The sequence below is a fragment of the Mya arenaria genome, chromosome 4 (assembly GCF_026914265.1).
Source record: "Mya arenaria isolate MELC-2E11 chromosome 4, ASM2691426v1".
Taxonomy (NCBI): Eukaryota; Metazoa; Mollusca; class Bivalvia; order Myida; family Myidae; genus Mya; species Mya arenaria.
In genome coordinates, this window is record NC_069125.1 from 12,337,465 (window position 1) to 12,364,334 (window position 26,870).

The 26,870-nt window shown below is 34.4% G+C and overlaps 2 protein-coding genes across 3 annotated transcripts; one reads left to right on the top strand and one right to left on the bottom strand.

Moving 5' to 3' along the window:
• Positions 1–391: 391 nt before the first annotated feature.
• On the bottom strand, positions 392–18,509 carry LOC128233084 (CWF19-like protein 1). Of its 2 annotated transcripts, none has more exons than XM_052946963.1 (14): positions 18,016–18,509; positions 12,276–12,360; positions 11,470–11,545; positions 11,158–11,259; positions 10,431–10,642; positions 9,302–9,505; positions 8,419–8,547; positions 7,642–7,729; positions 6,853–6,932; positions 6,234–6,349; positions 5,500–5,593; positions 3,873–3,986; positions 2,953–3,056; positions 392–817 (listed from the first exon to the last, which is right to left on the bottom strand). In XM_052946963.1, the coding sequence occupies exons 4-14, from the start codon at positions 11,246–11,248 to the stop codon at positions 673–675; spliced, it is 1,377 nt and encodes a 458-aa protein (XP_052802923.1). In that variant the 5' UTR covers positions 11,249–11,259; positions 11,470–11,545; positions 12,276–12,360; positions 18,016–18,509; the 3' UTR covers positions 392–672. The 2 variants fall into 2 exon arrangements, with proteins under 2 accessions (XP_052802923.1, XP_052802922.1); XM_052946962.1 differs by lacking the exon at positions 18,016–18,509 and adding an exon at positions 13,188–13,340.
• On the top strand, positions 13,517–26,791 carry LOC128233085 (dynein axonemal assembly factor 3-like). Its single transcript, XM_052946965.1, has 16 exons — positions 13,517–13,655; positions 14,948–14,977; positions 15,167–15,261; positions 15,875–15,968; positions 16,399–16,492; positions 17,137–17,200; positions 19,684–19,769; positions 20,372–20,465; positions 21,384–21,506; positions 22,168–22,290; positions 22,989–23,118; positions 23,281–23,331; positions 23,686–23,781; positions 24,023–24,212; positions 24,752–24,833; positions 26,322–26,791. Exons 1-16 carry the CDS (start codon positions 13,583–13,585, stop codon positions 26,394–26,396), a joined length of 1,500 nt encoding a protein of 499 aa, XP_052802925.1. The 5' UTR covers positions 13,517–13,582; the 3' UTR covers positions 26,397–26,791.
• Positions 26,792–26,870: the final 79 nt, after the last annotated feature.

The window sequence follows — 26,870 nt, forward strand, 5'->3', positions numbered from 1 at the left end:
TAAGTGGGGCCATCTTATTGATGACCGTATCTTCATATGAATATATTTTTTCGAAGTTACAGATGTATTTGTCAGTTCAGCCATAGTTTATTGGATTTGGCAGACAAAACGTTCAATTTTATTTGTAACGCTGACATTGACATGAAAAACTTCCTCATACCATAGTTGGTCGTAATCAAGATGGCGCCAGTATGTTTACCTGGTATTTTTTACATGCATACACATTCAGAAAATATTAATGTTGCCAAGAAAGTTCCCCAGGTAAACTATTGCCTTGTACAAATAATAGTGCAACATGATGGTCAGTATGGTAAATGGTACCAACAACAATAAATTTCATTACCAACAACAATATTTATTCCCCCCCCCCCCCCACAACAAAATTCAAAAATTAATAAGTATGCAGTTTAATATGACAGAAATCCTGATTCCTCATGAACAAAGAAATACAGCTTGTGTTTTCCGCATTTAGAATGCTGATTTGAGATCATTGCATTTCAGTCCTTAGACTTGATTTTATTGGCAAGCCAGACTTGTCATGGTGTTTTTCTTTTGCAAACAAGCCTAGTGCATGTTGAATATGGACCCATATGACCAGGCCATAGAAGGCACTAGTTCCCCTTTAAGCACCAGGGTATATAATGATTCCTGTGTATCTGTTGTATGATTAACCTACTCGTCGAGAGTGAAGTCATATTTTTTGAACTTTTCCTTAAATGTGGCAGCCATTTCCGTTTCCTGGTGTTTGGCCACATTGCAAACCTTCCAGTCCACCCGCTCGGTCATGTCAAGGATACTCGGGCTTGCTAACACCTCCCTGAACAAACAGAAAGCCAGATACAAGGAGTTTTTTGAATGAGTAACTAACTATTTTTGTTAGAAGTGTTAAAGAGAGTCAGATTCAATGATGATAACTCAAGATTTTTATTTAAGTGTCAAAGAAAGCCATATTCAATGTTATTTGGGGTCATTACTCAGAAGTTATATGAGCTAAAAAGGCCAGAACAAGGATTTTTAAAGACAAAACTTTTTTTTTAATTAAGTGGCAAACAAAGTCATAATCAAGGATTTCTGGGGACATAACTGATTATATTTAATTAAGTATCAGAGAAAGCCTGATTCAAGGATTTTTGAATACAGTATTTTGATGTAAGTGTCAAAACATCTGAACCTGACTGCCAACTGTTTAAAACTAAACTGGAACAATGGTAGAAAGAACAGCAACAGTCTAAACGATGCAGGTCAGGAATACCCAATAAAGATTTTCGTTGGCTTAACAATGCTGTGTTAACTACACACAGGTTATGAAGTGGTATGGTTCCTTAATATATAACCTTTAACCCTTTACTTCATAGATACGCAATTTTACTTATCTATCCATAGCTTCATAGATACGGATCTTAACGTTTTATCCATAGCTTCATAGATACGTAATCCTACGTATTCGTAATGTAGGGGCATTTATTTTCATACCTGATGCTTGTTTATGCGCTATAAATTCATATTCATGAAGTATAAACATCGATAAATACAATGCACTAAAAAAAACACTATGTTACTATTTAAAGAATTTCGGAAAATCGCGAAATAAGGTCACTGGTATCAAACATGCGTAAAACGTTGACTGCGCAGGTTTGTGGGCATTCCTGTCTCGTTTTCCTCGTGGAAATTTACACAATACTGCAAGTTATAATTAACTACCAATAATACAACTATATTTTATTGATCACGCGCCTGACGTCACAGGTCATGGTTCGAAAACGTGTCAAAATGTCGACCATGTTGGATAAACAAAAAATCATCTGGCTTGTATAAACAAAGGCCATAAATCATTATATGGGACATATGTGTCACTTCTGTTTCGCTAATCCGGTCATAAAAATGCGCATCTGCTTCTACAAATTGAAAGTAAGTACAAATGTGTTATAAAATAATGACTATCCCTATTGTTAAACTTTGACATGACCCAATTTAACATCGATCAGCTGTTGAAACACGTGTTTTCGAATACACAAGAATGCAATGTAGAGCTAATTTCTGCCCTTGTTAACTTCAGTTTAAAACAACATTCCTGAATAATGTCATTTATATTTCAGTGTTTGTCTGACGAATCGGAACATTCTGGCTTCAATTAAAATGAGTTTGAGACATTGAGTACGACGTCGAGAATTCAGACCTCGGCATCACGCACACAAGGATACGAGAAATGAGGATTTTTAAAATCAAACCCAAATGACAATACATGGACATGCAATAAACGATATAAATTTAGTAAACAATAACATGCAGGCCTCATTTAGTAGTTGAATAATAACTTTATTTGCTCATTGTAGTGTTAAATAACAGAAAGTTATACGTACTGTGACTGTTGATCAACTTTTTTTTTCTTCTGTATCATATATATAAATATACCGTGCTTCTTTGTTGTGAACTATTTTTTAATTCTGTCCATCTTTGTTTCAATTCAGGTTGCATTAAATGAATTATAAAAATATGTTGTTTATATAATATTTCGTGTTATGTTTGATAAATAAAAGTGTAATAAAAATTAATTTTCATCAAATTTGACATATTTTTCTGTTTGTTTATGAATATCATGCGGAAATAATTTAGATAACAAAATAAAATTTATATGACTGGATTGGAAATTTAATTCTCTATAAACTTTACATTGATGACTTATTGATTAAACCAAAAGAAATACTAAGAAAATAGGTTTGTAATACATTAGGGTTAAAATTCCAATAATATCAATAATCTCCTATGAAGTAGGGGTACTGATATGAACTGATAAGCCATGAACTGGCAGCCTGAAATGGCTTAGGTTTACATGAAGTAAAGGGTTAATTAAATGATACCACAACAAGCCAATGTTGGAAGGTGCCACTTGAGCACCTAACCCTTCTAAGTTAAACAATAAAAGATGAACAAGAAAATGTGTGAAAGTCTTACCTTCCAAACTGTAATGGGAACTTTTTGGAAGCCTGTATTCTACAGAACATCTTCTCTCCAATTGGCAACTCTGCATAAAAATATGGCACCCCTATCTGGGCAATCTGAAATTATTTACAGTATTTAAAACAAATGCAAACAAATGCACCCACATGCAGGTACTACCGGTAACACTTATTATAAGATCAGTTTGAATAAAATCATTTTCAGAATAAATCCCAACAAAAGACAATACCTTTTGAACAAACAAAATCAAATTATTTCAATCCAACTGCGTTCATATTTGTAAACAATGCAAAATTGGATCGGCGAAATTCGTAAGTTCCAGGTTATATGACTTAATGCGCCAACAGAGGGTCGTTCCATGGGACTTGCAGCCTTGTTCTGGGATTTAACTTTTCTAAATATGACTATGGAAAACGAAAACAAACATGGATTTTGACTTGTCTATTGTACAGCAATACAGGAAATGAGCAATATTGCAAAGATTAATTGGTAGTCAAGACAACACATTGGTGTGAAGGCCGATTCCTTAAACCCTAAATTGGCATGGTCATAAAAATGTACCAAAAATAATTGGAATTTGATTTAATGTCATTTGTCTAATAGCCAGTTATTGTAAATTTTGGGAACTGTTTATAATTCCCGACGATATGTCCCATATGACACATGGTATTAGGAGGCCAATCATAAAAGAAATGACAGTTTATACACAACAACACAGTTGTAGGTATAATGTTTATTTATTAAAAAAAAAAACATTGAATATTCCATGACTGATTTTGACATTTAAATACCAAACATTTGATAGAATATTCAAACATTCAAATATCTGTTTGAATCCCTAAAAATTACACAGTATGGTTAATGGAGGAGCTATTAGTTAACTCGCTTATTTGTGGGTCAGATTCCCTAAGTACCTGTTTGATGTCTGAGTGTGTTGGTATCTCGTTGATCTCGATGCCTTCCTCCTCCGCACACTCCATGAAAGTGTCCTTTACTTCCTGGATACAGTCATTGGGCACGGGAACAGCCTGCAGACGGTAAAAGATCCATGAATAAAAATCATTTATCTGGATGTCGTCAGCAATAATGAGATGGTGGAGACTGTCCAAAATTAAGATACATCCAAGAGATATGATAAATAAGTAACACAAATTGTATTGATTCTTAAATGTCAAAGCTCATCGCATTTCCTTCTATATTTAATTGAACAGCATATACAAAGTTCTCAATGTAAGACATACGAGTTCCATGATCATAATTGCGACTCACTTTTGCAAGACCCTGATCAAATCTATTTGTTGTTTAACATGTGTGAAAGTCATCAGCAATAACCTGTGTCCATTGATTAATAAAAAGATGTTGTCTGGATAAATCAACTATGAGGGCCTCTAATATTTGTATCAGTGATGGGTGAAATACAGCTAATCCATGAGACTGGCCTTATTCCTTGTAACAAAATTGCAGTTTGACTTTAAGAGCTTAGGCATAATAATGAAAACGTGAATTTAATCTCAATAATAATCATTTTTCCATTAAATGTCACATTATATATGGACACACATGTGATCATAAAATAGTGCCTTCAAATTTTGAGAAACAGTTTGCTCGATATCCCAGGGGACAGCCAAAACACTTCGAGCCCTGCGAATATCAAGCCAAGCAGAAATAAAAATTTACACAGAGTAAAACAAAATCTGTTTCTACATACAGTTCAAGCCAACAAGGAAATCAAGCCAACAGGTTTCGACTATAATTCCATATCAAGGAATGAAGGTGCAAAAGTTCTACCTGTTTCTCTATGTAATGTTCAATGGAACCCCTCGTAATAGAATTATATATACATTAACAGCATTATTCCATTATCACATGCATGTATGAATATATAACTTTGTATGACTGTGATTCATGAACAACTTATGTTATAACATTAGAAATGTCATTACAAGTGACTTGTCTTGTAAACCAAATTGCTTGTGTTGTTATAAATCCTGGAAGAAAGACTCGTTGGAAACTTGAAATAAATACAGACTGAGGCTGTTTAATTGCAATAACTCTAAATTGTATAAAGATCGCCCACGTTTATTACCTACTTTGTTTACCAAAAAATATGATGAATTCATAGTTCACGAATATTTGTTTGTCTAGGGTTATTATGTGACCTGTATACCTCTCCATTGGCTTAACAGAAGTGAATGTTTATATCAGGGTGGTTCGCCATAATGTCAATTGTTTATTGAAGAAAAATGGTAGGTTTATGGTAAAACTAATGTTTGTGTGTGCTACTAGTACATTTGTTTATATGAACAGGTAAGAAATGGATATTTGAATAAACATGCATGTAGATAATCAAATCAATGACCATGAAATAAGAACAACTGAATACATTAATCAAACCCGTTTCTAATTGGGAAAACTCATCAAGGCCCATTTTTAGTGATTTTAAAGCATTTTTTTATTAAATAACAAAATGATGAAAAGAAACTGCCTCCACTTTAGTGCAAATTTACTTGTACCATAAATACAAAACCAAAAGCTACTTACTTGTATTTGCAAATGTTGAGTTTTGAAGTTCCTTTCAAAGAAAACAACAGCCTTTCCTTGTTTCTTAAAATACTTCTTCAGTGATTTCTTGTATCTGAAAGAGGTATAGCAAGTGTTAATATAAGGGAAAAAATCATGTAGGATTAATTTAAATCATCAAGGGAGATTATAATTGACCTAAAAGGAGGTGTTTTTATTATTTAAACGTCCTAGTGAGTTATCCTATCATTAACAGTAAGCATATGTGTATATACATGAACGTACTTGTATGTTGTATAAAAGAAGATCATATCTTATTTATGTTCCTTATACTGTAACACATTCCTAAGAATAAGCAACACTCCACTACCATAACAAAACACCTTCTGAAAGAGTGAGGACAACAATGGCCTCCCTTGATAATTTAAATTAATACTACAAGATTTACTTCCCCTGGCTTAACAATGTTGATTTTCTGTGTAATTCTTTAAATATTAAAAAACTGCCTGAAGAACTCAGAGATTTATTTTCTAACCTGAAAATTGAAACAATGCCTTCACGTACATTGAAATTCTGAAGTCAAAACATGTAAGTTGAAATGCTTGATAACACCCCCCCCCCACCCCCTTATATTCAGAATGTGATACCTTTGCAACCACTCTATTCACTACAAGAAAAGTTAACAACATGCTTACACGTTCATGGAATACATGGAATAAAATTTTAACAAATTAAACACAAAGAAGACCGGATACTTGTCTATTTCATTGATGACTTCCTCAGGAGCGGTGACACTGGACTGATAGTGACCAATAGGCAGTATGAGGATATGATCGGCCACCAATCCACCCTTGGCGAGGGCCAGGTATGTCTGTAATACACAGTAACCCTATTAAATGCTGTATGTTGTAATAATTCGATGGGTTCATTTTTATTTTAGTCCATGTTCGAATGTGGCTGCACATAAGATGGCTAAGGTTCTGTTTTTTTATTTTTATAAGAAGTTTTTAAAAATAAGAAGTTTTTATTAAAAAATGAATTATTGCAATAGCTTGACTAACTTATAACAAACTCAGTTTGACTAATTGCAAAATTTCTCTAACCTCTGGAGAATTACTAAATTTTCATAAATGGTATATTGTTCTATATTCTATACTGTTTAAGTGACAATGTTATTAAAAATTTGAATGGTCCCAAAATCTCATGTCTTCATGCCTGTACTAGCAATTATCCAACAACATTGTCCTCAATACAGTAATTTACAATAAAATAATATAATATTTGCAAGCACAAAATATCAAAGATTTTTCAGCAAAAATTGCACAAATATCACTGATAGGTGGGTATATTAGAAGAGCCCAACAATGTACGTACCTCTTCTCCTACGCTGACAACAAGATGTTTCTCCACCTCGGGGCTCCCCAGGCAGAACCAACATGGTCCCGTCGACACCGCTAAAATCAGGGGAAATCTAATTATGCTTCTGTTGAAGGCTCATAACATCATGCTCAAGTTTGTATTCTTGGAAGTAATATTATATTATTGTGTTGTGTTTGCTATAGCTGTTTTCTGAGGGCTATATAGCCAATTCCTATCCTACTTAATACCTAAGTTAGCATAGGGCACAGCCAAGGTCCTCATGGCAAGAATTTGTGTGCCTCGCAGTCATATATTGTTATAAATCTAGGTCATTGCATCGAAAATCTGCATAGTAAAATCACTTTTTCATCATTTGAATGAGGCAAAGCTTAACCTTTCCTCCTCTTTTTTAATTGTTTACATATATTCTATTTTTGACAAGATAAGTCGTTCTTTAAGTTATGAGAGCTCTAGTGGTACTCAATTAGAACTTTGCCTATGAACTCACCCCAGTACTAATGTCCGTAACAAAAGGCATGGCTATTTTCAAGGTAGATTTAAAGGAATGAACAACATGGTTTTTGGACAAAACAATAAAACACCATATAAATGAACTGTTTGTTGTGATAATAATATTTAATAACTACCAATCTACTATTGCTGATGGAATAATAAACTACATTGAACTTGTTCTTTCTTGGTAGTAACCTGCTGCTGCACTAATGTCAAAAATAAGAGACATCAAGTTATTGATATCAAAAAGTTGAATTCAGAAGTAAGAGTGAGACAATAATTATTATGTACGTTTATGTTTCTTCTGTGGCCTGTCTCCGCCAGCCTTGCCCGGGCGTTTCTTCCCTCCCTCCTGTGTGGCATAGAAAAACTGCTGCGCCTGTCACATAACAAACAAACAGTATTTAATTTCACATCTTGCAATGGCCAGCAGTGTGAATTGTCAACTTTTAAAGGGAAACAGAAATTAGATTACTTTCTGATAGGTCACTTATCATCACTTAAAGCTAATGTATCATTGAGATTGTAAATACTGTTGAAAATAGTTAAACCAGAGCTGTAGGCTTTGATACACATGTACAACAAGTGTACCAAGTTTCATTTAACTAACTTAATAGCTTTTTAGGGTATTAGCTGAAGGGTTATGGAAGGGAGCTGTACCCTATCCCTTTTCAGTATCACCCATGTCCTCATGGAGACCAGCATGGGTACCCTTTTGCCTTAATAGAAATAAATGCTAAAGACAGTCAAAGATTTCTTTTAACAAGATTATAAATACATACACGCTTTACACGTCTGGCAGTTGAATCCTAATATTACTTCAATTTAACACAAGCTCTAACATTTTCTGCCAAATCATAACGTTCAAGTTCTTCATAGCCTAATTTAATGTGCCCTTTTTACCCTTAGCATCCTGTCTCTTTTCTGCAGCACCCTGTCCTTTTTAAATCCTGGTTAAAACTCTACACTTTTTTATTTTGAAGGTATAGCCAAGGTTTAAGTTTTAGTGCACTGAACCTTTCAAAATTAAGACAATGACATTACTACAACCCAAGCCTTACTCTGTACCTGTGTGTCTGGTTGCTGTGACTGAAAAGCCTTGGAATTGTACGGACACTCGGTAACATCCTGCGGCTGTGAATTGAGATCAGCAGGCTCCATATCAGATAGTGGCGTAATGTTGAAGGCATACAAGTACTGGAATAAACATCACCCATCAGTGAAGACTTCTTAAACAAGAATACCGGTACTGCAGAATGATTGCCAGTCTGTTCTTGTCTTTTCTCAGTTGAACAGCTGAACAAAGGGGCATAACTCAATAATAAATGAAGCCTTGCTATACATGAGCATATAGTCCCTGTTAACGTGGGTACCAAGTTTTATGCTTGAATGGTCTTTGAGCTATAACCAAAGTAATAGCAATTCCTTATCTGTTTTCTTCGGAACATAGTTTTCTTAAAGCTGCACTCTCACAGATTGAACGTTTCGCCATCTTTTTTAACGGTTTAAGAAAAATGTATAAAACAACAATTTTTGAACTTAAATATAACAATCTGCGATCTAATTTTTTTGTCAGCAGTCTTATATAACTGGTTTACATGGATTTTCGCAAAAATTGGCTCGTTCCAAGATAAAAAATAAAAAGTTGTCAAAACGTTCAATCTGTGAGAGTGCAGCTTTAAGTTACAACTTAACAGCAATAACTATGGAAACCAATTGAACAGAAAGCTTCAAAGTAAGAAGCTATAAGTATACAATAAAACTAGAGCCAATTTTTGATCCCAAACCACTTGGTGTATAACTTTTAATGAATTTGGTATAAAAGCGTTGATAAGCACAGTTTGTCAGCTGCCTTTCTTGGCCAAACAACATTAACATATTTCAATTTAAACATGTTAAAGAGTGTGGATTAATGACGCTTTCAAATAATACCATTTTGAACAACATGTACCTTATGTTTCTTAGTGTTGCCAACATTAGCGAGGGCGATGAAGCGTGTTACATGTCTAGAAGGTTCAGCCAGGACCTTGTGGTTCCTGTATGGGGGCCTTTCGTAGTGGACACCCTCCAGTCCACAGAAGTGATAACGTGGCCTCAAGCCCAGGGCAAGCTGCGATATCGCCTCTGATCCACACTCATCAGACTTGAAGCCTGGCTAAAGAGGAGCATTCAGTTGTCTTATGAAAAAACAGAAATAAATTAAAACACTAAGTTAAGTAGGAGAACTGTAAAATGACTGTAATTGCTTTAAGATTTGTTAAAAAAAAATTACACAAAGTTCAGTAGGAAAATGTTAGATGATTGTCAGTGCAGTCACAGTTGTTATATACAAATAAAAAAAAAAATCAGAAACCATTCATATTTGAAGAATATTGAGATCATCGTTTAAACCAGGAACACTGCCATGGATTCCAAAGGCTTATGCTTGCAGTAGCAGCATGAGGCAGTCAAACATGGGACATTACTAAAGAAATATCTTAGCTCTAGTGAAGGGATTAGCTGCATATATATTGAGGCATCTTATTATCATCTTTAATGGATCTTTCATTTATGACAGTCAATTATTTCACACTCCACTTCATGCCTTCACTTCAATGGTGGAAGATTAGAACTTGTGCACAATTAAGTCAATGACAATCAATGATGATGACTATTAATTGCTTTGATTATGTCAGTGATTTTTTGGTGCAATTTACTGCCTTCTAAAGGCTGTTTCCCCTTGTGAAAAACTGTCCATTTTTCCCAAAATTTTATATTCTTTCCCAATTTGATAAATGTCCATTACGTAAATGAATAAAATAGCAATGAATTTCTTGAAATATAAACAAGATCTTGACAATTCTTACTCCTTCAAAGCATAATGTATGCATAAAACCGTTAAAACATGTATATTTGCCACTATATTAGCTATTTTGGCCTGATTTTGTATTTTCCCAAAGGCAACATTTTTTTCCCAATTTGCAAGGCACAGGCGGTAAAAATAATTCCCCAAAAAATCACTGTATGTATATAAAATACAAATGAAATATAATATTCCTTTTATGTCATAAGAACTGATTTTTAAACGGACAACCTCTTACCACTTCTGTTCCATATTTTTCCACTCCTTTGGGCCACTGTGAATTTATCAGTATGTCAACGCCTTTAAACTTTGTATCATTCTTCACTGGATCAATGAGAGCGGAAAGGTCAACAGCATTGAAACTTGTGTCATCAGAAATGATGTCAGACTCCTTCCCGCTCAGGTACGCCAGCTGAAGACCAGAACTTCCTGAGTATATGCCCTTCTTGCCTGCAAAAATCACATATTTTAGTTTATCCGTAATTGTCCGGTAATTTTTAAGCTGTATTAGGAGGATAAATCATGTTTCTAATTATGACTTAATCTTAAATTGATGCAATTGCAACTTTTATGTACAGGGACTATCATAAATGTATCGTAACAAGAACAAATAAATATTTGCGGACAAACAGTCCCCCCCTCTACAAATCTTGCAAAGAGCAACAAAACCAATCCATTTTTTTCGTTGGGGAACAAAATCCTCCTTCTATTCTTTGGATAGGAAAACAAAATCCCCCCCATCAATTTTTGCATAGGAGAATAGAATTCCCACCAATTATATCACCAGCAACAAATTCCACAAATTATTGCATTAGGGCACAAACTTCACCCACACGAGGGTGAATTTCTCACCATTTTCTGATAAATTGTATCTATTTTATTTAATTACATTTTAACACACAAACAACATATAAGATGCTTAAGAAATTTTGTTGACTCTTACTTTACCAGGGTCCTATACATACCTAAGAAGGTTATGTTTTCACACAGGTCCCCGCCTTTACTATCTGCATACATTGATACATGTTCAGACTGGTTTGGGCCTAAAACCAGCATCGGTATCGGCACTGAAAACAACACAAAAATTAACATCAAATTTTACATAATAATATTTATCAGTTTAAAAAAGATCAAGAAAATACAAATACATCAATACATCTAAAATAGTTTTATCAAATGCGCATTCCATGGGCATATAAAATACAATGAGAAATAGAAATCTTGTGTATATTGCACTATTTGTGTGTATAAAATGCAGAAAACATTACCCTACATACCTTTGGCAGATCCATCCCGGTATTTCTTCCATTCATCATTGGAATCACCAAACAGGTTACCTACACACAGAAGTAGCTAAAACAACAAGAACAAATAATTTCTTAACTGAACCACAGTTACATTAAACTACATTTAATAAATAGCAAATAAAGATAAAAATGTATCTGTCACTTCTAAAATAAAATTAAATTCTATAATTCCATTAAAATAAAATTTATTTTTTTAGTTACTTGTGTGCTTTTTAAGCAAATTAATAAAATGAGCTAGATCTTTTTCTAAACCATGACATTGACAGAGCATATGTTTGTATGTGACAAACTACGCAAAAATGATTCTTGCATCTGGTTGGAATCTAACCCATCAGCCCTGACTCTGCAGGCGGACATTCTACTGCGTCGCTATAAAAGCTAGTTCTGTGGCAAATCAGTATAAGTGTAGCTACTTATCCAATACCAAGTTACACACTTTAATTTTTGAAAATCATCCTCAAATTTCGGAGACTAAGGTCAATTTGCTTGATCTAGAGGCTTATCATACTATGTGTGATTTACCTTAGGCACCAAATGTGACAAAACTGCACAGATATGCTATGTGCATCTAGTGGGGATTGTACCCACAACCCCTTGCTCTGCAGGGGGACACTCTACTGCGTTGCTATAAATGCTACCTCAATAGCAAGACAATATAAGTGCCGTTCATACCCAATACCCTGTTCCATGTATGTTATATATACATGTATGTCTTGCCAACTCAAAATAGCACTGTCTTATCTTTTAGGGAGTCCCTTTCAATAATCAATACTAACATCAAAAGCTCCACTTTTCTTCTGAATGCTGGATATCCGTGAGAACAGTGTGTCAAACTTTCCATCCACATCCCCGCTCACAAGTCTGAAACAATCGTGATAATTAAAACTTATGTTGTCCTAATAAATGGACAGAATTGATGTAAAATTTAACTCCCTGCATGCTTATTATGAGCCAAAAATATGTTGTTCATTATAAAAGTTTTGCGTAACCTACACTTTTGGGTGGTACATTACATTAAATAATTCAGCAAATAATTTGACTGAAAACAAAATGGTGGCAAATAAGTATGGTGTTATTGAGAAAAAGGCTGTATATTTCAGTTGTAAGTCAGAATAATTATTGTTCTATTCCCAAAAGTTAGATAAAACACCCGAAAATCATCCACCCCAAGTCTATTTGGGCATCTTCATCTATAAGGATATATAACAGTCTTGTCATTACCTAGCAGAAAAAAATCAACAAACCATACATAATCAGTGCAATTGTAACAGAGTAAATTTTGCTGTCAAGTTTGGTAAATACTGAGTAAGAAATTATTTGAGTAAATGGTGATAATCTTTCAATATTTGTCATTCAAGGAGCATAAACACCTAAGTGGAGTGTGAGATAGAGTTGTTCACTGAAAGCAGTTAAGGTATAAAGCCTTAAAAAATTGTGACCACATTCGTGGCGGATCCGTGGTGTAGTGGTAACACACTTGACTGTTAATCAAGTTGGTCACAGGTTCGATTCCACTTAACAAATGCTAATGTCTTCTGGGAGGGTCGTGAAATGGGGGTCCCGTGTGACAGTGCTATACATTGGTCAATATTTGTAAGAGGACAAAGTATGAGAGAGGACAAAGTAAACATAGTCAAATTTTGACAGCTCAAATGGCATATCTTCAGAGTAAAAAAACGTTTACGCACAGTCTTAATGGCTTCGATGACATTTGTTTATTCGAATAGAGGATAATAATGAAGAATCAAAGTTTTAATTAATTAGTTATGCTCTATTTTACACAAAAAAACGACGCGAAGAAAAAATGCAGTAAATTTTCAGATGGGGGCTGACATATTGACGGCGCGCAGATAATATTTTGTTACCCCAAAAAAGATTAATCGTTATATTTATGAATTATATTTTTTTTAAAGTCAATGAGCATTACTCCAAATAAAATTATGAATGTACTCCTCTAATTTATATTCTATGAAAAACTACTTGTATCTCCGCTATATTTGCCGCGAGACTGGTTTGTTTACAAATGTCTGCTCCCGTCTCAACACGCAAATAATCTGACTTATATTTGTCGCGGTGTTAAAGGATGACAGACGGTTTTGGTGCGATAACTTGGTGGGGATTTAGTCCCGCTCTCGATTTCCAAGAAATTTTAAAAGGTGTGTGGGTTTTTTTTTATTATGTTATAGTCGTGGTTTTGTTGAATGAATTAAATAAGTTGAATGGTAGTCGGATATGTCCATTCTGATTTCTATCCAAACCTATTTTCCTTTAATGTTGAACCACTTGTGTGAAGTAAACAGTTGCTGAAGTGGCAGCAGATTGAAAGAAATCAAGTTAGAAACATTGGAATCTGAGGGTAATACCCTTTGTTGTTGATCGAATTATGGCATTGGCGTTGTCGTCTTTCGTCTCGATGTACTTTATTGAATATTTTTCCCGATACTTTTATAAATACCCAGAATTTCTTTTTAAATAGACCACTTGGTTCTTTAACTAGATTTGACTGATGAAAGACCAATACACAGGAGACAATTTTCCCGGGTTTGAATCATTACATATTATGCCAAGTGATTTAGTTCAATTTGGTAAACATTTGTGCAAAGTTGTTTCAAAATATTTCCGGTGATTCGGTGATGGAGGGCAAATATGAAAATTGTACATGAATTCTTTACCTTTGACTGAGAATATAATGCCAGAATATTAACTCTGCTTGGTGCAGTTTGTCAATGATACCCTTTAATGCTGAGCGCCATGCAAGGAAAGCTTTCTTTTTAAGCTTCTTTCGGTGGATGCTCGACCACTAGGCCATCGAGGTGGTCTACCGTATGACAACTATAATTGCATTACCATATACATAAACAGTTGCATAGTTTAACAAAAACAAGATATACACATGTACCATGGTATATTATTTTTATATTTATATTATTTTAAGTGTATTGTTCCTCTTCAGTGATTCATTTTCAAATTAACATGAGTGTGTCCTTCAGACTCTTACAAAATCATATGACCTGAGCATAAAGTTAAGAGTCCCATGCATAGTTCTGTGCACAGATAACCTTTAAAGCACATGTTGAAGAATATTGGGTTATCAGGAAAAAAAAATGAGTATAGGACTACCGTAGGTATGAATGTTTAGCAAAAGGAATCACTGGCTCTTAGTTGATTGTAAATATTGGAGGATATTGTGTATGATGCACAAAAATTAATGTGCTCTTATTTCAAACCAATACAAACCCACAAAGGAATCCTTTCAACTCGTCAAAATCACCAACAGAGCTAACAGCTAGTTCTTGGAACACACATTTGAATACAATTTATCAATTAGTACTTCAATGATAGGTTTTTAGGTGGGTCCAATTTGCTTAGAGTTTGATTTTTCTGAAATTTTGTTTGCCACAACGAATTTCAAAATCACTGAATATAAATAATTCACTGCTTCTTTCAGGGAGTTCAGGAGGAAAAACTTGTGAAAATGGTAAGAAAAAGTAGTAAATATTTTTGTGATTATAAAGAAATAATGTTAAATATAAATATTATTTTATTTGTATGTGTTCTCTCTCTCTCTCTACAAAAAAGCCCCTTGTTTGAATTTAACAGTTGATGCTTTGTTCAGAAACAAGTTATACTTTTATATTGAAAGAGTATTAACAAGTAGACATTTCAGATCCTGTGCATATCCTGCTGGTCGGAGCCGGTGACTTGAGACATGTCCTGCTCACCGTTGCCCGCAAATACAGGCATACACCAAGGAAACTCTGTGTAAGGGAACAATAAATGGATAGAGGATTTCTTTAAGCTTATTAAATTATAGTATGTAATGAAAATATGTTCAAGCCTTGCGCTTCTCCTTTAATAAGAGTTTGTAATAATTGTACACAATCTTATAAATAATCTAAAAGAGTTGATTTGTTTTGTTTTTGATGTCAAAGTATCGATTATAAATCAATGAAATTTGAATGCTTAATTTCAAGTTGTTTTTTTAATGAACCAAAAGTATTTAGTTAAATTTAAGGCTAATATTCGCACATTTGGTTTGGACCTCTGTTTGTACTCTATAGTGGTTGAAATTAACACAAGCCCGCAAGCCCTGCACTGGTAAAATGTCTTCTGGGCTTGCTCAAATTTTATATAGCAGGGCTTGTTAAAAAAATTAATGCCAAGCAATAGTATTAGAATTCGGGCTTTTACATCAAAAAGTCTTATTTTGATGACTGTTAAAATGTACTGATTTGGCCACAATTAATAATTAGTTTCGTTGGCCTTACACTCATAAAAATACTTTAATAAATATTTTTTAAGTCAAGTGACTTTAAATCATAAAACTACTCAAACAGGAAAATTGTTATACAAAAACCACTATGACCATTTTCAGTTTCACATCCTGGAGGGAAGTTTGGAGCTGTATGCAAGGGACATGCTGTTTCTTACAATTGCTCTTGAGCCTCAGACTCGCATGGGCTTACAAGGTGAGCAAGACATCTTTCTTCCAGAAACGTGCAACATTAATTAAGCCTTACGTAGCTTTTCGATTGTAGTTGTAGTTTAGATTTGTAATTTTTATTCTCCTATGCATTTCTTTGAGACTATAATACAGTTCTTTTTGTTCCAAGATGCAAAAATGTTATTGTTGTTATTGTATTGTGATATGCATAGTCAAAAACACTTTTATTTTCATAATACTTATACCGGGGTAGTATTTTTCATTTATAAAGCAATGCAAGTCATTTTTCTGCTTCTAGGAAGTGTGTGGGTGCACCCTAATATCTTAGATTGCTAGTTTTGGGTTGTATCTGCAAATTTGTATCAGTCTTAATTTAATGTGTCATAGTTAAATAGCCACACATTTTTTTTGTATATTTATATGAATTATATGTAACAAATATACTTTTATTACAGAAAAGACAGAGCTGTTCCTTGAATTATTTGGGAATATCTTAATCAGAAAACAGTCTACTGAATATGTAGAAAAGATGTCCACTGAACTTATAAAGTGAGTAGTCTTGCTTCATTTATTGTGTTAATATGGAATAATTTAAACAAGTTTTCTATAATCGCCTTGGCAAATTTTTTTTGCAATTTTAGTAAATGAGTTTTATGAATTTTGTATTGATTGACCATGACTTTGAGATGCTATTTATATCATAAACACTTACCGTACAAAATTGCTTAAATAGCGAGGCCAATGTCAACAATTTTTATTAATGACGTAACATCACGTCTACAACTACTACCACAACTACCACAGCCACCACGATGAATACAACAACTTCCAATTTCACTATGATGATGACTTCTACAAATATGGTGACTTCGACCATGATGCCTTCAAAGACGACTTTTATGACGACATTCAAATAATGTTATATTTTTGCTAAAAGTGTATTTAAACAAAAAAAGGTGTATTTAAGTGTATTTAAAGTTCATTTTACACTTAAAGGCATTTTTTAAGTGAATTTTTCTTAATTTAATTTGGTAAGAAAAATATGTTGCAAAATATGGAGTCAATACAGCTGCGTTTAATGCAGATTTTATGTGCGTTTAATACACATTTTTGAGAAGGGCTGTTACATGTAGTATATGATGATAAAGTGCAACTGTTCATAACATAACAATTTATGTTCAACTCCATTTCAGAATGGTGACTGACTTTAGTTACTTGGAGAAGAAGTTACCTGTTGTTGATCTCAGTCAGTTAAAGGTAATATTCTGTAATATGTCATTTTTGCATCTGGGGGGTCGTTTCAGAAAAGATCTCAATTTAAGGCGTAAATTGAATTTATCTTAGAGTCATATATTCATTATTTTGCTACATATTTGTGTGAATTGAACTTCAGCCAGTATTAAAAATGGTCACAAATCTAAGGGAATAAAAACAATCAATGTGTTGCCATTGTGAGGTTGATACAGATTTAAGATAATTGAAGTTATGACTAAACTCCTTTTTTGAAATGGCCCCCTGGCTTTTACACTTCTTATTTGTCATATGTGGTTTTATATATTGTAAAATCAGCCTCACCCTCAGTGGTGGCGGCACACTTCCATTGCCCAGGGTTCCCCCTGGGTTCTAAAAAGTTGTCGCCACTTTTTCGCGGGGGGTTAAGGGGGCCGCGATAGGCCCCCTTACGGGTCCAGGGCAGCGCCCTTTTGGGGGCCAAGGGGGCAAAGCTCCCTGAAGCTCATGGGGTTTAAGCATTTTAAGAGCCTTAAATTGCATTTAATTAGCACATTGTCGTGCAAATCATAACATTTTGTTGTACATGAAGCACAAGATATTAATAGCAAATTGTTATTCTGTTGACAAAATTCATTGTATATGGACTAGTATATAAATAAAAAAATATTGCAAAAAATGTGACATAAACATCAATATGTTGATTTCAGTCTAATGCCTGCATACAATAAAAGAATACATTTGTGAAATTATGAGATAAATTAAAAAAAAATGGAAACTCAAAGAAATATACATTGTCAAACTAGGGCCATAACTTTCCTAATATAAATTTGTCTACCTACTCTTTACTCCAGCCAACATATTAGAAGCCTTATCCTACTTATTTGATTTCTGTTAATCTTTTTGACACTTTTTGAACTCTTAGAATGCTGCATTTATAGCAATTACAAATTGCGACAAAACCGAAAGCAAGTCTATTTTTAGCGCGTAAACGTCATTACGAAATTTGCATATCACGTGACTTTCCGACAACATAAAATTCTACGATTTGCATATTTAAAACTAACACGATAATTACGCAACAACAAGGCTGTTGAGCTAAATATTAAAATTGTTTGCTAATAAGAGACATAACAGTTAAAGGATGTCATTGTTTATCCGTGAAAGCAATAAAATTCTGCAATAATTAGCGAGGTGTTGACTGGGCCGTGACTGCTTGCCCTAATTATCGGATTAATTTTTGTTGTCGCACCAGCAGATGCGCTTGATTTATGACAGTGACAGAATCGATTATCATGCAGGCCGCATGGTCACCACTTACGTCATTTTAAGAAAATATTTTAGAAAAAAATCGTTGTAGCCATAAATTCGCCAAATTTGAAAAGTTGTCGCCACTTTTGCGATTTTGTCGCAAATGGCGACAATGGCGATCGCCAGCGGGAACCCTGATTGCCAATCAATTATGCTTATAGGCTTCAAACTTAATGTGCACTTTGGTCATGACCAAATATTGATTTTGGGGTCAATAGGTCAAGGTCATGGTGACTTTTAAGAATATATATTTAATATATTGGTATTCTGATAAAAAAAAACTTTTGAGTGTCATGAAACTTTATCTGCTTGTTGGTCATAGTCAGGGATTCTATTAAGAATTTGAAATTCTTGCCTTCATTTTTGGAATTTTTTTAAACACTAAACATTTCTTCCTTATTGTACAACTATTTTGAAATGAGTTGCAAAAAAACAAGCCAGTTTCAAAAGTGGGCTCAGACAAACCATTTCAAGAATTGCTGAAAACATAGCCTGAAATGTAACATTAACACCACATTTTTTTATTTTTGTACTTCCATTGAGCATTCAATTTTGGAAGTTTTATTCAATATGTTGGAAGTTTCTGTACTTCCAAAGATTCAATTTTGAAAGTGTTGCCCATTTTTAGGGAGTAATAAATACTTCCAAAATCCCCATCACAGTAGCCTTGGCCCCAATTTCTCTAAACTTCTTAAGTCCCTTATTAACAGGATTGAGCTAAGCTCACTATTTTTGTCTTTCAATAATTTGCATGATATTTACTTCTTTAAGAGTTTTTATGCTTTAGATGGAAATTATCAATATGATAATCACAATAAACCATTTTTCATTAATCAAATTCCAATATAAGAATGTACTTTGCCTCATTGAAATAAGCTACTTAAGCCTGGTAAGCTTAAGAAGTTTCTAGAAATTGGGGCCTGATGATCAGTAGATAATCCCATTGATTTTGCAATCAGGGTTAAAGGTCATGGTGAGCTTTGCTTGAAAATGATGGCAGGCGTGTTAACACTTCTGATTTGCGGAATTCTAGTTGATGCATAGGAAAATATTTTTTATGTACATCACTGGAATATTTTTAAGCCAGTCAAACTTTATCATTCAAAAACATTGAGATGACAATCTGTTTGTACTGTTCTGGTCTTCTGATATTAATCTTTATATGAAGTAAGACACTAATTGCCGGCTTTATTTTGCAGTTTAAGGAGAGAGATTTCTTGGATGCCATATTCAAATTTTGGAGAAATCCAGCGATCACAGGGGTATTTGAAGTATCAAAATATTGGTATGTATATCCGACATGTTTTGTAGGTACATTCATTCAAGAAATTATTTTATAATAAAAATGTGACTCAGAATTATTTATTTTTTATTTCTCAATACAGTACCATTTATATTATTGTTAGCTCGTAAGAGCTCTTATACTCTTGGTCTTAATGATTATGAATTCACTGTACCCGTGTATTTTTTGTTATTTATCTGTATCATTTTCCATGATTGATGTATTATAATCTAAAATAAATACTGGTTAAACTATTAAGTGAATATTTTGTTGTTAAGTAATCAATAAAATGAGGTTATTAAAATTCAGTTTAGTTATTATGTTATAATGTATGCAAATTTTTTATATAACTAGATCTCATTTTATTGATAATTGTTGATTGTGACTTTGCTATGAAATTTTTGTATTGTTATGAATATTGTGATGTGAACAAAAGTGCAATGATGTAATTTAAGAAATGAAATACATAAAATGAAAAGATTGATGTCCGTCATCTGATACTAAATATAATGCATACAGTATAAGCATTTCAGGTATGAAATAGCACATGGCTTACACATGTACATTTGTCCAAAAGCCGTACTGAGTAACTTTTTTCTTAACAGGGATTTGCGAATTCGTAAGTTGTTGGGTACGAGGTATGACTCCCGGATAAATGTTTACGACTGGGACTACCAGATGAGGCTGGTGCAGAGAGAGGTAGGGAAGATAGACAAATTTATGGTTGCATTTAATTTCTGTGATATTAAGAATTTTGTCAGAAATGTCGGGTCACAGACCGCTATTTTTTAATGAGCATAGAAATGTAATTGTTTTGAAAGAGACACTTTCAGTGCCTGACTGCCTGTATAGAGCTGTTTCAGAAACTGTTCATATTCAGCAAGGATAACTGTGTAAACAAAGTGAAACATCCATGGGTCAATCTTATGCCTAGAATAAAACACATACATAATATGTAGTTTAAAACTTTTAAAGCTTTCTACAGAATATTACTTTGCCACAATTATTCGTTGATGACAATAACGTTCCAACATAAAGCCTACCGGGTAATAAAGAAATAAAATGAAAATAATAAAAAGCCGACCTACCCTACCTGTTTTTGAAAAGGATGTAACCCTTACCAAACCATTTTTCTTTTGGCCTTATCAATGCAAGTATCATACAATCGCTTTTTCAAATGAATGTTTCTGAGTTATTATAAGATCTGTTTCGATACATCAAGCTTTATTGGTCAGCTTTGGCAAAGTTATTTGAATGATCAAGTTGAACTTTAAGTTTGATTTGTGGCACTCACTAGATAGTTAACTAGAGTTCTTGATCTAACAATATTCTAACAATCAATACTCCCATTGATTAGCTGGACCCATTGTGTATCTCAAAGAAATACATAAGCTCTGCTTGCATTTAAATCCGTTTCAGTATATCATGTATATAATAGTATGACATACAATGTTGCAGTATATGATATCTATCTATGTTGAATAAAATATGGTTAATCTAAAGATAAACATATAGAGGGGCTTGCTAAGTGGGGATAATGTGTACATGTTTGTTAGTTTGTTTACTATTTTGTTTAATGGAGACCAAAGGTAATTTTACATACTGTTTTGATTTCAGGCTGACATAATCCATTCCCATGAGTATAAATATTGGAGGGAGAACGGCCAGGCTTTTGAAGTACGGGAAGCTGACTACGAAATTCCAAACAAAACCATGGCCTCTGGTTTAATTCTCACACATGTACGTAAAAATAACCACAAATGAACATAGCCTCAATATTTCCACTGTGGGATTTGCTCAGTCTAAAGTAGTGGATTTTACTTCTTTTAAAGTCATTCATGTGAGTGTTACAAGGGTTTTAGCCAGGTTATATTAAGAGAATGGTGCTGCACAAAGGACAGGGTTCTAAGGGAGAAAGGGGCATATTGTGAAGAATTGGATCATTACGAATTTGAAGTAAATGTTGGGAATTGTCAAATGTCAAATTTTGAAGAATTTATAATCACATTTTAAGTTTTTACCAAATAAAAGAAATATTTAGGCATTTAAATCTATGAAGGCAGGAGGGTGTCCATGCTGATCTCCATAAGGGCAGAAGAGTGCTACCAAAAAAGGAAAGGGTGCAGTTCCCTTCCATAACCCTCTAGCTAATACCCTTGTGTTACTTAAACTAAGTTATCAACTGTATGACATATAAAGTGAGGACACTGGGTTATTAATTCAGTAGTCTCTTATTGTCTTCAACCAAACTGAATTTCAAAATGAATCAATCTCATAATGATTCAATTAAAACCACTTTAATGTATGCACTAATGGACCAATGAGAATAGGATTTTATTTTATTTTTTCGATTGAAAATGTTATGGGTCCTTCTATAAACCATGCCTTTACTTATGTGTAGGAAGGAGAGAAACATGCACGTCGCGGCTACTGGGGGGACATTCTTGTCAGTCCGTACGTCACCCTCGGGATACAGTGCGAAGAAACAGAGTTCTTCAAGAAATCCAACAAGCAGTACATGAAGGTACACCTGAAATGACCATGTATATTTTGTTGCATTTTTGATTTTGAATAAAATTACCCTGACAAAATTAAAGGGAAACTGTCTGACCTGTGTGAATACTGCATTTCCGTTCTATGATGCTCAAGCTTTAGATAAAAAAAAATACATGAGCATCAAATCAGCATTAATATGTTATGCTTAACAAGTTATGCAAGGAAAAGCAAACAGAGTGTTGCTTTTCATAGTCTCAAAATATTTCTACACCAAGGTTTTGCTTTTTTTAGTGATACAGTCAAACTCAAACTCGCTTTGCTCAAATTCCTTGCTGGCTCGAACTTGATTTTTAAGGACCGTTTTCTTTATACTGAAGGTAAACATTCCCACTTGGCTCGAATTTTCCGAGTTTAAAGGTGTTTTCCCCAGTCCCTGGGAGTTCAAACCAATAGGGTTTGACTGTACATTTAATAAGCTGCCATAATGACTGAGAGTTGTCCAATGGTATAGGTCACCAAGAGGTTGTAGACCCATTCCCTATAAATATTAAGCAAATAATTGAAAAACAGAAATAGTGAGCTTAACTTAATGCCGTTATAAGGGACTTAAGACATTTCAAGAAATTGAGGCCAGGTTTTTCCTGTTTCTATAAGCTAACATGACTGTAGGTCAAATTCTTCTGTTGAATATGTGTGATAACTGTTACCTCATTTTTCTGGTTTCAGACAGCATGCAATGTGGCAGAGTACAACGTCATGTCCATGTTACACGAGATCGCTAACAGGACAAAGTATGTCCAACCAAAACCTGCTGAAAAAGAAGAAACTGGCGAGAAGGATGGACCCAAAATTACAGGTACTTCACGGATTATTTTGCATTCTATCTAGATTGCTGCAACCTTTTCTTTACATCAGAAATCTAGTCAGGTTTTATTGCATGATTGACCATTCAAACAATGCAATGATTGGAGCTGTACTGAGCAGAATTTATGGAATGAATCACGTTTTTTTCCTGCAGAAATTACAGAAGAGGAAGTTTCTGAAGATGATAAAACAGACTCCAAAACTGGTATGTATATAACTTTTGGCTGCTACAGCTCGGAGATATTCAAGGTCTGTCATCACTACATCCATTAGAAAATTTCTAGTTCATTTTATTTGCTAAATTACTGGCGAGTTTCTTATCCAATCTTTCCCAAACTTGGTGAAAATATTTATGGGCATCTTTTCTCAAATAATTTAGATAAACATTCATTTACTTGAGTTATTGCCGTTGTATTGTCTTAAGTTAAACATCTTGTCTGCTTTTTGATTTAAGGATTTCTCATCCAATTTTCTACAAACCTGATAAATAATACTCTTAATCCGTATCATAATGAGTGTAATGTATTCCTTCTGAAAAGCATGTTTGTTGATGTTTCAGATGCTGAGAAGTTATCAGAGCAGGTAGAACGCGAGGTAGCCGAGGAATTAAAAAAGGCCGATCTCAGTGACATCAGGCCACTGGATCAGGAATATGGTAATACAGCACTGTTGTGTTGGTATCTAGTATATGGGGTTATCTGGCATAATAGTACTGTTTTGAGACAGCGGTATATTGTATAAATAAGTATCTTTGTATAACCTGAGGGACATAAATTCTAGATCTCCAGTAGAGCGGATATATTGCATCTCTTTTTTTCAAAGACTTTCTCAGATTTGACCTAATGACCTAGTTTTTGACCCCATGTGACCTGCTTAATTCATCATGTAAATTTCAGAGCCCCTCCCACTGAACAACGTGAGTATATCATTTCTGCCCATGAACTCGCTACCAGACCTTGGTCGGAAGGCCAAGTACCGGGGCCGATTTGACCTCGTCTACTTTTCCAACAGCATGGTTCACCTGCTCACTCCTGACGTTGCTCCAGCATTCGCTGACACTGCAACTGTCGTCATTGAGTCGGCCAGGTAATGGAATGTTTTGTTTGTTTAACAGTTATTTGCTTGTCCATTTTATGTAGATAGATTTTCGAGGTTTTGTACGGTAATAACCTTGGCATTTATGTCAGAACTTGTCTCTTGGCCAAAACAAAACATTTACATGTTGCCAGCAGCAAAACAGACATGAAGGAAGGCCCATGAATCTGACTTAAATAATTGCATAGTTATGCCCCCTTTTGGATGAAAAACAACACCCAAGAGCTGACAGCAGTTTGCTAGTGTTTTGAAGAGTAGTTTTAATAGTATTTGTGGATGAAAAAAAGTTATATCAGGCAACTAATATTTTAATAAATTCAAGTTTCATGTTTATTAAATTATCATATATGGAAATAATATAAAACTGGAAATACACAAATTGATATAGATAGTAGATACGTTCTTTTTTTTTCTATTTATGTCGAAATACAAATAAGTTTGATGAACATAGTAAGGTTCTACATTAAAAGAAGATTTAAAAGCATTGTCAAATATTTAAAAAAAAAACTCTTAAAAAAATCTTTCTACAGGTACATGCTGGAGCTGAAACTGGAGCAAGTGAAGATGTTTGTGGAGAAAGTGATTGGTCTTGGCAAGGAGGCAGGATGTAAGGTGGGTAAGGCCAGCGATACTGGGCGAGATGTATGTTGTTTGTGGGTGATTGTAAGGATGGCGGTACTGGGTGGGATGTAAGGTAGGTGTTTTTTTTGAAGAGGGTGATATAAAGTGGGGGATATTTGCTAAGAGGTTGATATCATGGTGTGTGATATTTGTAAAGAGAATGCTTTCAGGGTGGCATGTGAGGTGGGGTTAATTTATAGTGGGGGTGATATCAGGATTGCATGTAACGTGGGGATATTTGTAAGGTCACAGGTGGTTGATTATATAACGTGACATGTAAGGTGGGGGATATTCCATAAGAAGGGTGTAATCAGATTGGCATGAACGGTGGGGAATATTTATAAAAAGGGTGACATCAGCTAGGGTGGCATGTAAGTCGGGAGATATTTGTAAGAAGGGTGATATCAGGGTGACAGGTAAGGTTGGGCGATATTGTAAGAAGTGTGACAGATAAGGTTGGGTGATACTTGTAAGAGGGGTGATATCAGGGTGACATGTAAAGTGGAGATATTCCATAAGAAGGGTGATATCAGGGTGACATGTAAGGTGGGGGATATTCCATAAAAATGGTGATAGCAGAGTGGGGGGATATTCCATACAAATGGTGTTAGCATAGTGGGGGGATATTTCATACGAATGGTGATAGCTGAGTGGCAGGTAAATAAGGTGGGTGATATTTGAATGAGAAGGGTGATAGAAGGGTGGTATGTAAGATTTGGGACATTTTTATAAGAAGGGTGATATCAGGTTGGCATGTACGGTTGGGTGTTATTTTTATAAGAAAGGTGATATCAGGGTGGCATGTAAGATTGGGGATATTTTTATAAGAAGGGTGGATGCTAGGTGAGGACATTTGTAAAGAAGATGATATCAGGGTGGGTGTTCGGTAGGGTTATTTAGGTTGAATGAGGGTTTTATGTAAGGATGCTGATATTTGTAAAGAGGGTGATATCAAGGTGGATGTAAGGTTGGTAATATTTGTAAGAAGGGTGATATTAGGATTGGATGAAGAATGTGTGATATTTGTAGAGAATACTATCAGGGTGGGATAATAGGTGGGTAATATTTGTTGATATCAGCGTATAATGCTAGATGGGTGATATTTCTAAGAAGGATGATATCAAGATGGATGTATGGTTGTTGATATTTTTAAAAAGGATGATATCAGGGTTGAAGTAATATGGGGGATATTTGTTAGATAAAGAAAGTGATTGGCCTTAGCAGACAGGTTGGTTATATTTGTAAGGAGAGTAACATTTGGTGGTTGGTTGATGCTAAGTTGGAACTGGATAACTTTTGCCCAGAGGGAACAAGGTTTATAGTGGGTGGCATTCATTAGTTAGATATAATAATAACAAGATGAGGTGAAAAAATATAAGCACCGATTTCCAGAATATTTCTCAGTTGATTGTATGAACATTAAATTTAACACAAACCTTGATTGAAACATTATGTGATTATCCTTATTTACTTTTACAGAGTCCAGACAAGTGCAACCCGGAGACGGCCAACTATGTCCAGATGCAGTTTGTCAGAGACAGCAAGAAAGACTGACATTAGTTCGGACAATACAGGACTCAGCTTTTCAACTCTTCAGTATGCTTGGAAGTTGAAAGGATGTTAAACGTGCACTGCTAAAGCCTGCTCTGTCAAATCACAGAATTAACGATGTGTGGGTTTGAAGATGAATATGGAATGACATAAGCTGACATCAATGCATGGAATTATTACTTGGTTTCAGCAGTTGTACTGTGCATAATAAGTTTCAAGGGCTTATTCTAACAAAGCCTTTACTTCATATTAAATTATGAGTTATGCCTGTCTCAGACAGATCAATAAGTATGGTGGTCTGAATTATCATTGGTACTGCTCGTTTTTAACTTTTTGATTCTGTGAGTTGATCGATATATTTATTACTTACGAAATAAATGTAAAAGCACTAAACATGACCTAATCTACATTTTATGGCTTTGCAATATTTATTACAGTGTTCTCTTGCCTGGCTTACTATTTAAAAATAAAAAAAAT

Coding starts and splice junctions, on each gene's coding strand:
- LOC128233084 (XM_052946962.1), bottom strand. CDS start 13,210: ATGTCATCGAAGCCATTAAGACT. Junction 9,506..10,430: donor AAAAATATGGAACAGAAGTG/GTAAGAGGTTGT, acceptor GCTCCTCTTTAG/CCAGGCTTCAAGTCTGATGA. Junction 8,548..9,301: donor GCAACACTAAGAAACATAAG/GTACATGTTGTT, acceptor TGTTTATTCCAG/TACTTGTATGCCTTCAACAT.
- LOC128233085 (XM_052946965.1), top strand. CDS start 13,583: ATGACAGACGGTTTTGGTGCGATAACTTGGTGGGGATTTAGTCCCGCT. Junction 13,656..14,947: donor TTTCCAAGAAATTTTAAAAG/GTGTGTGGGTTT, acceptor TGCTTCTTTCAG/GGAGTTCAGGAGGAAAAACT. Junction 14,978..15,166: donor AGGAAAAACTTGTGAAAATG/GTAAGAAAAAGT, acceptor TAGACATTTCAG/ATCCTGTGCATATCCTGCTG.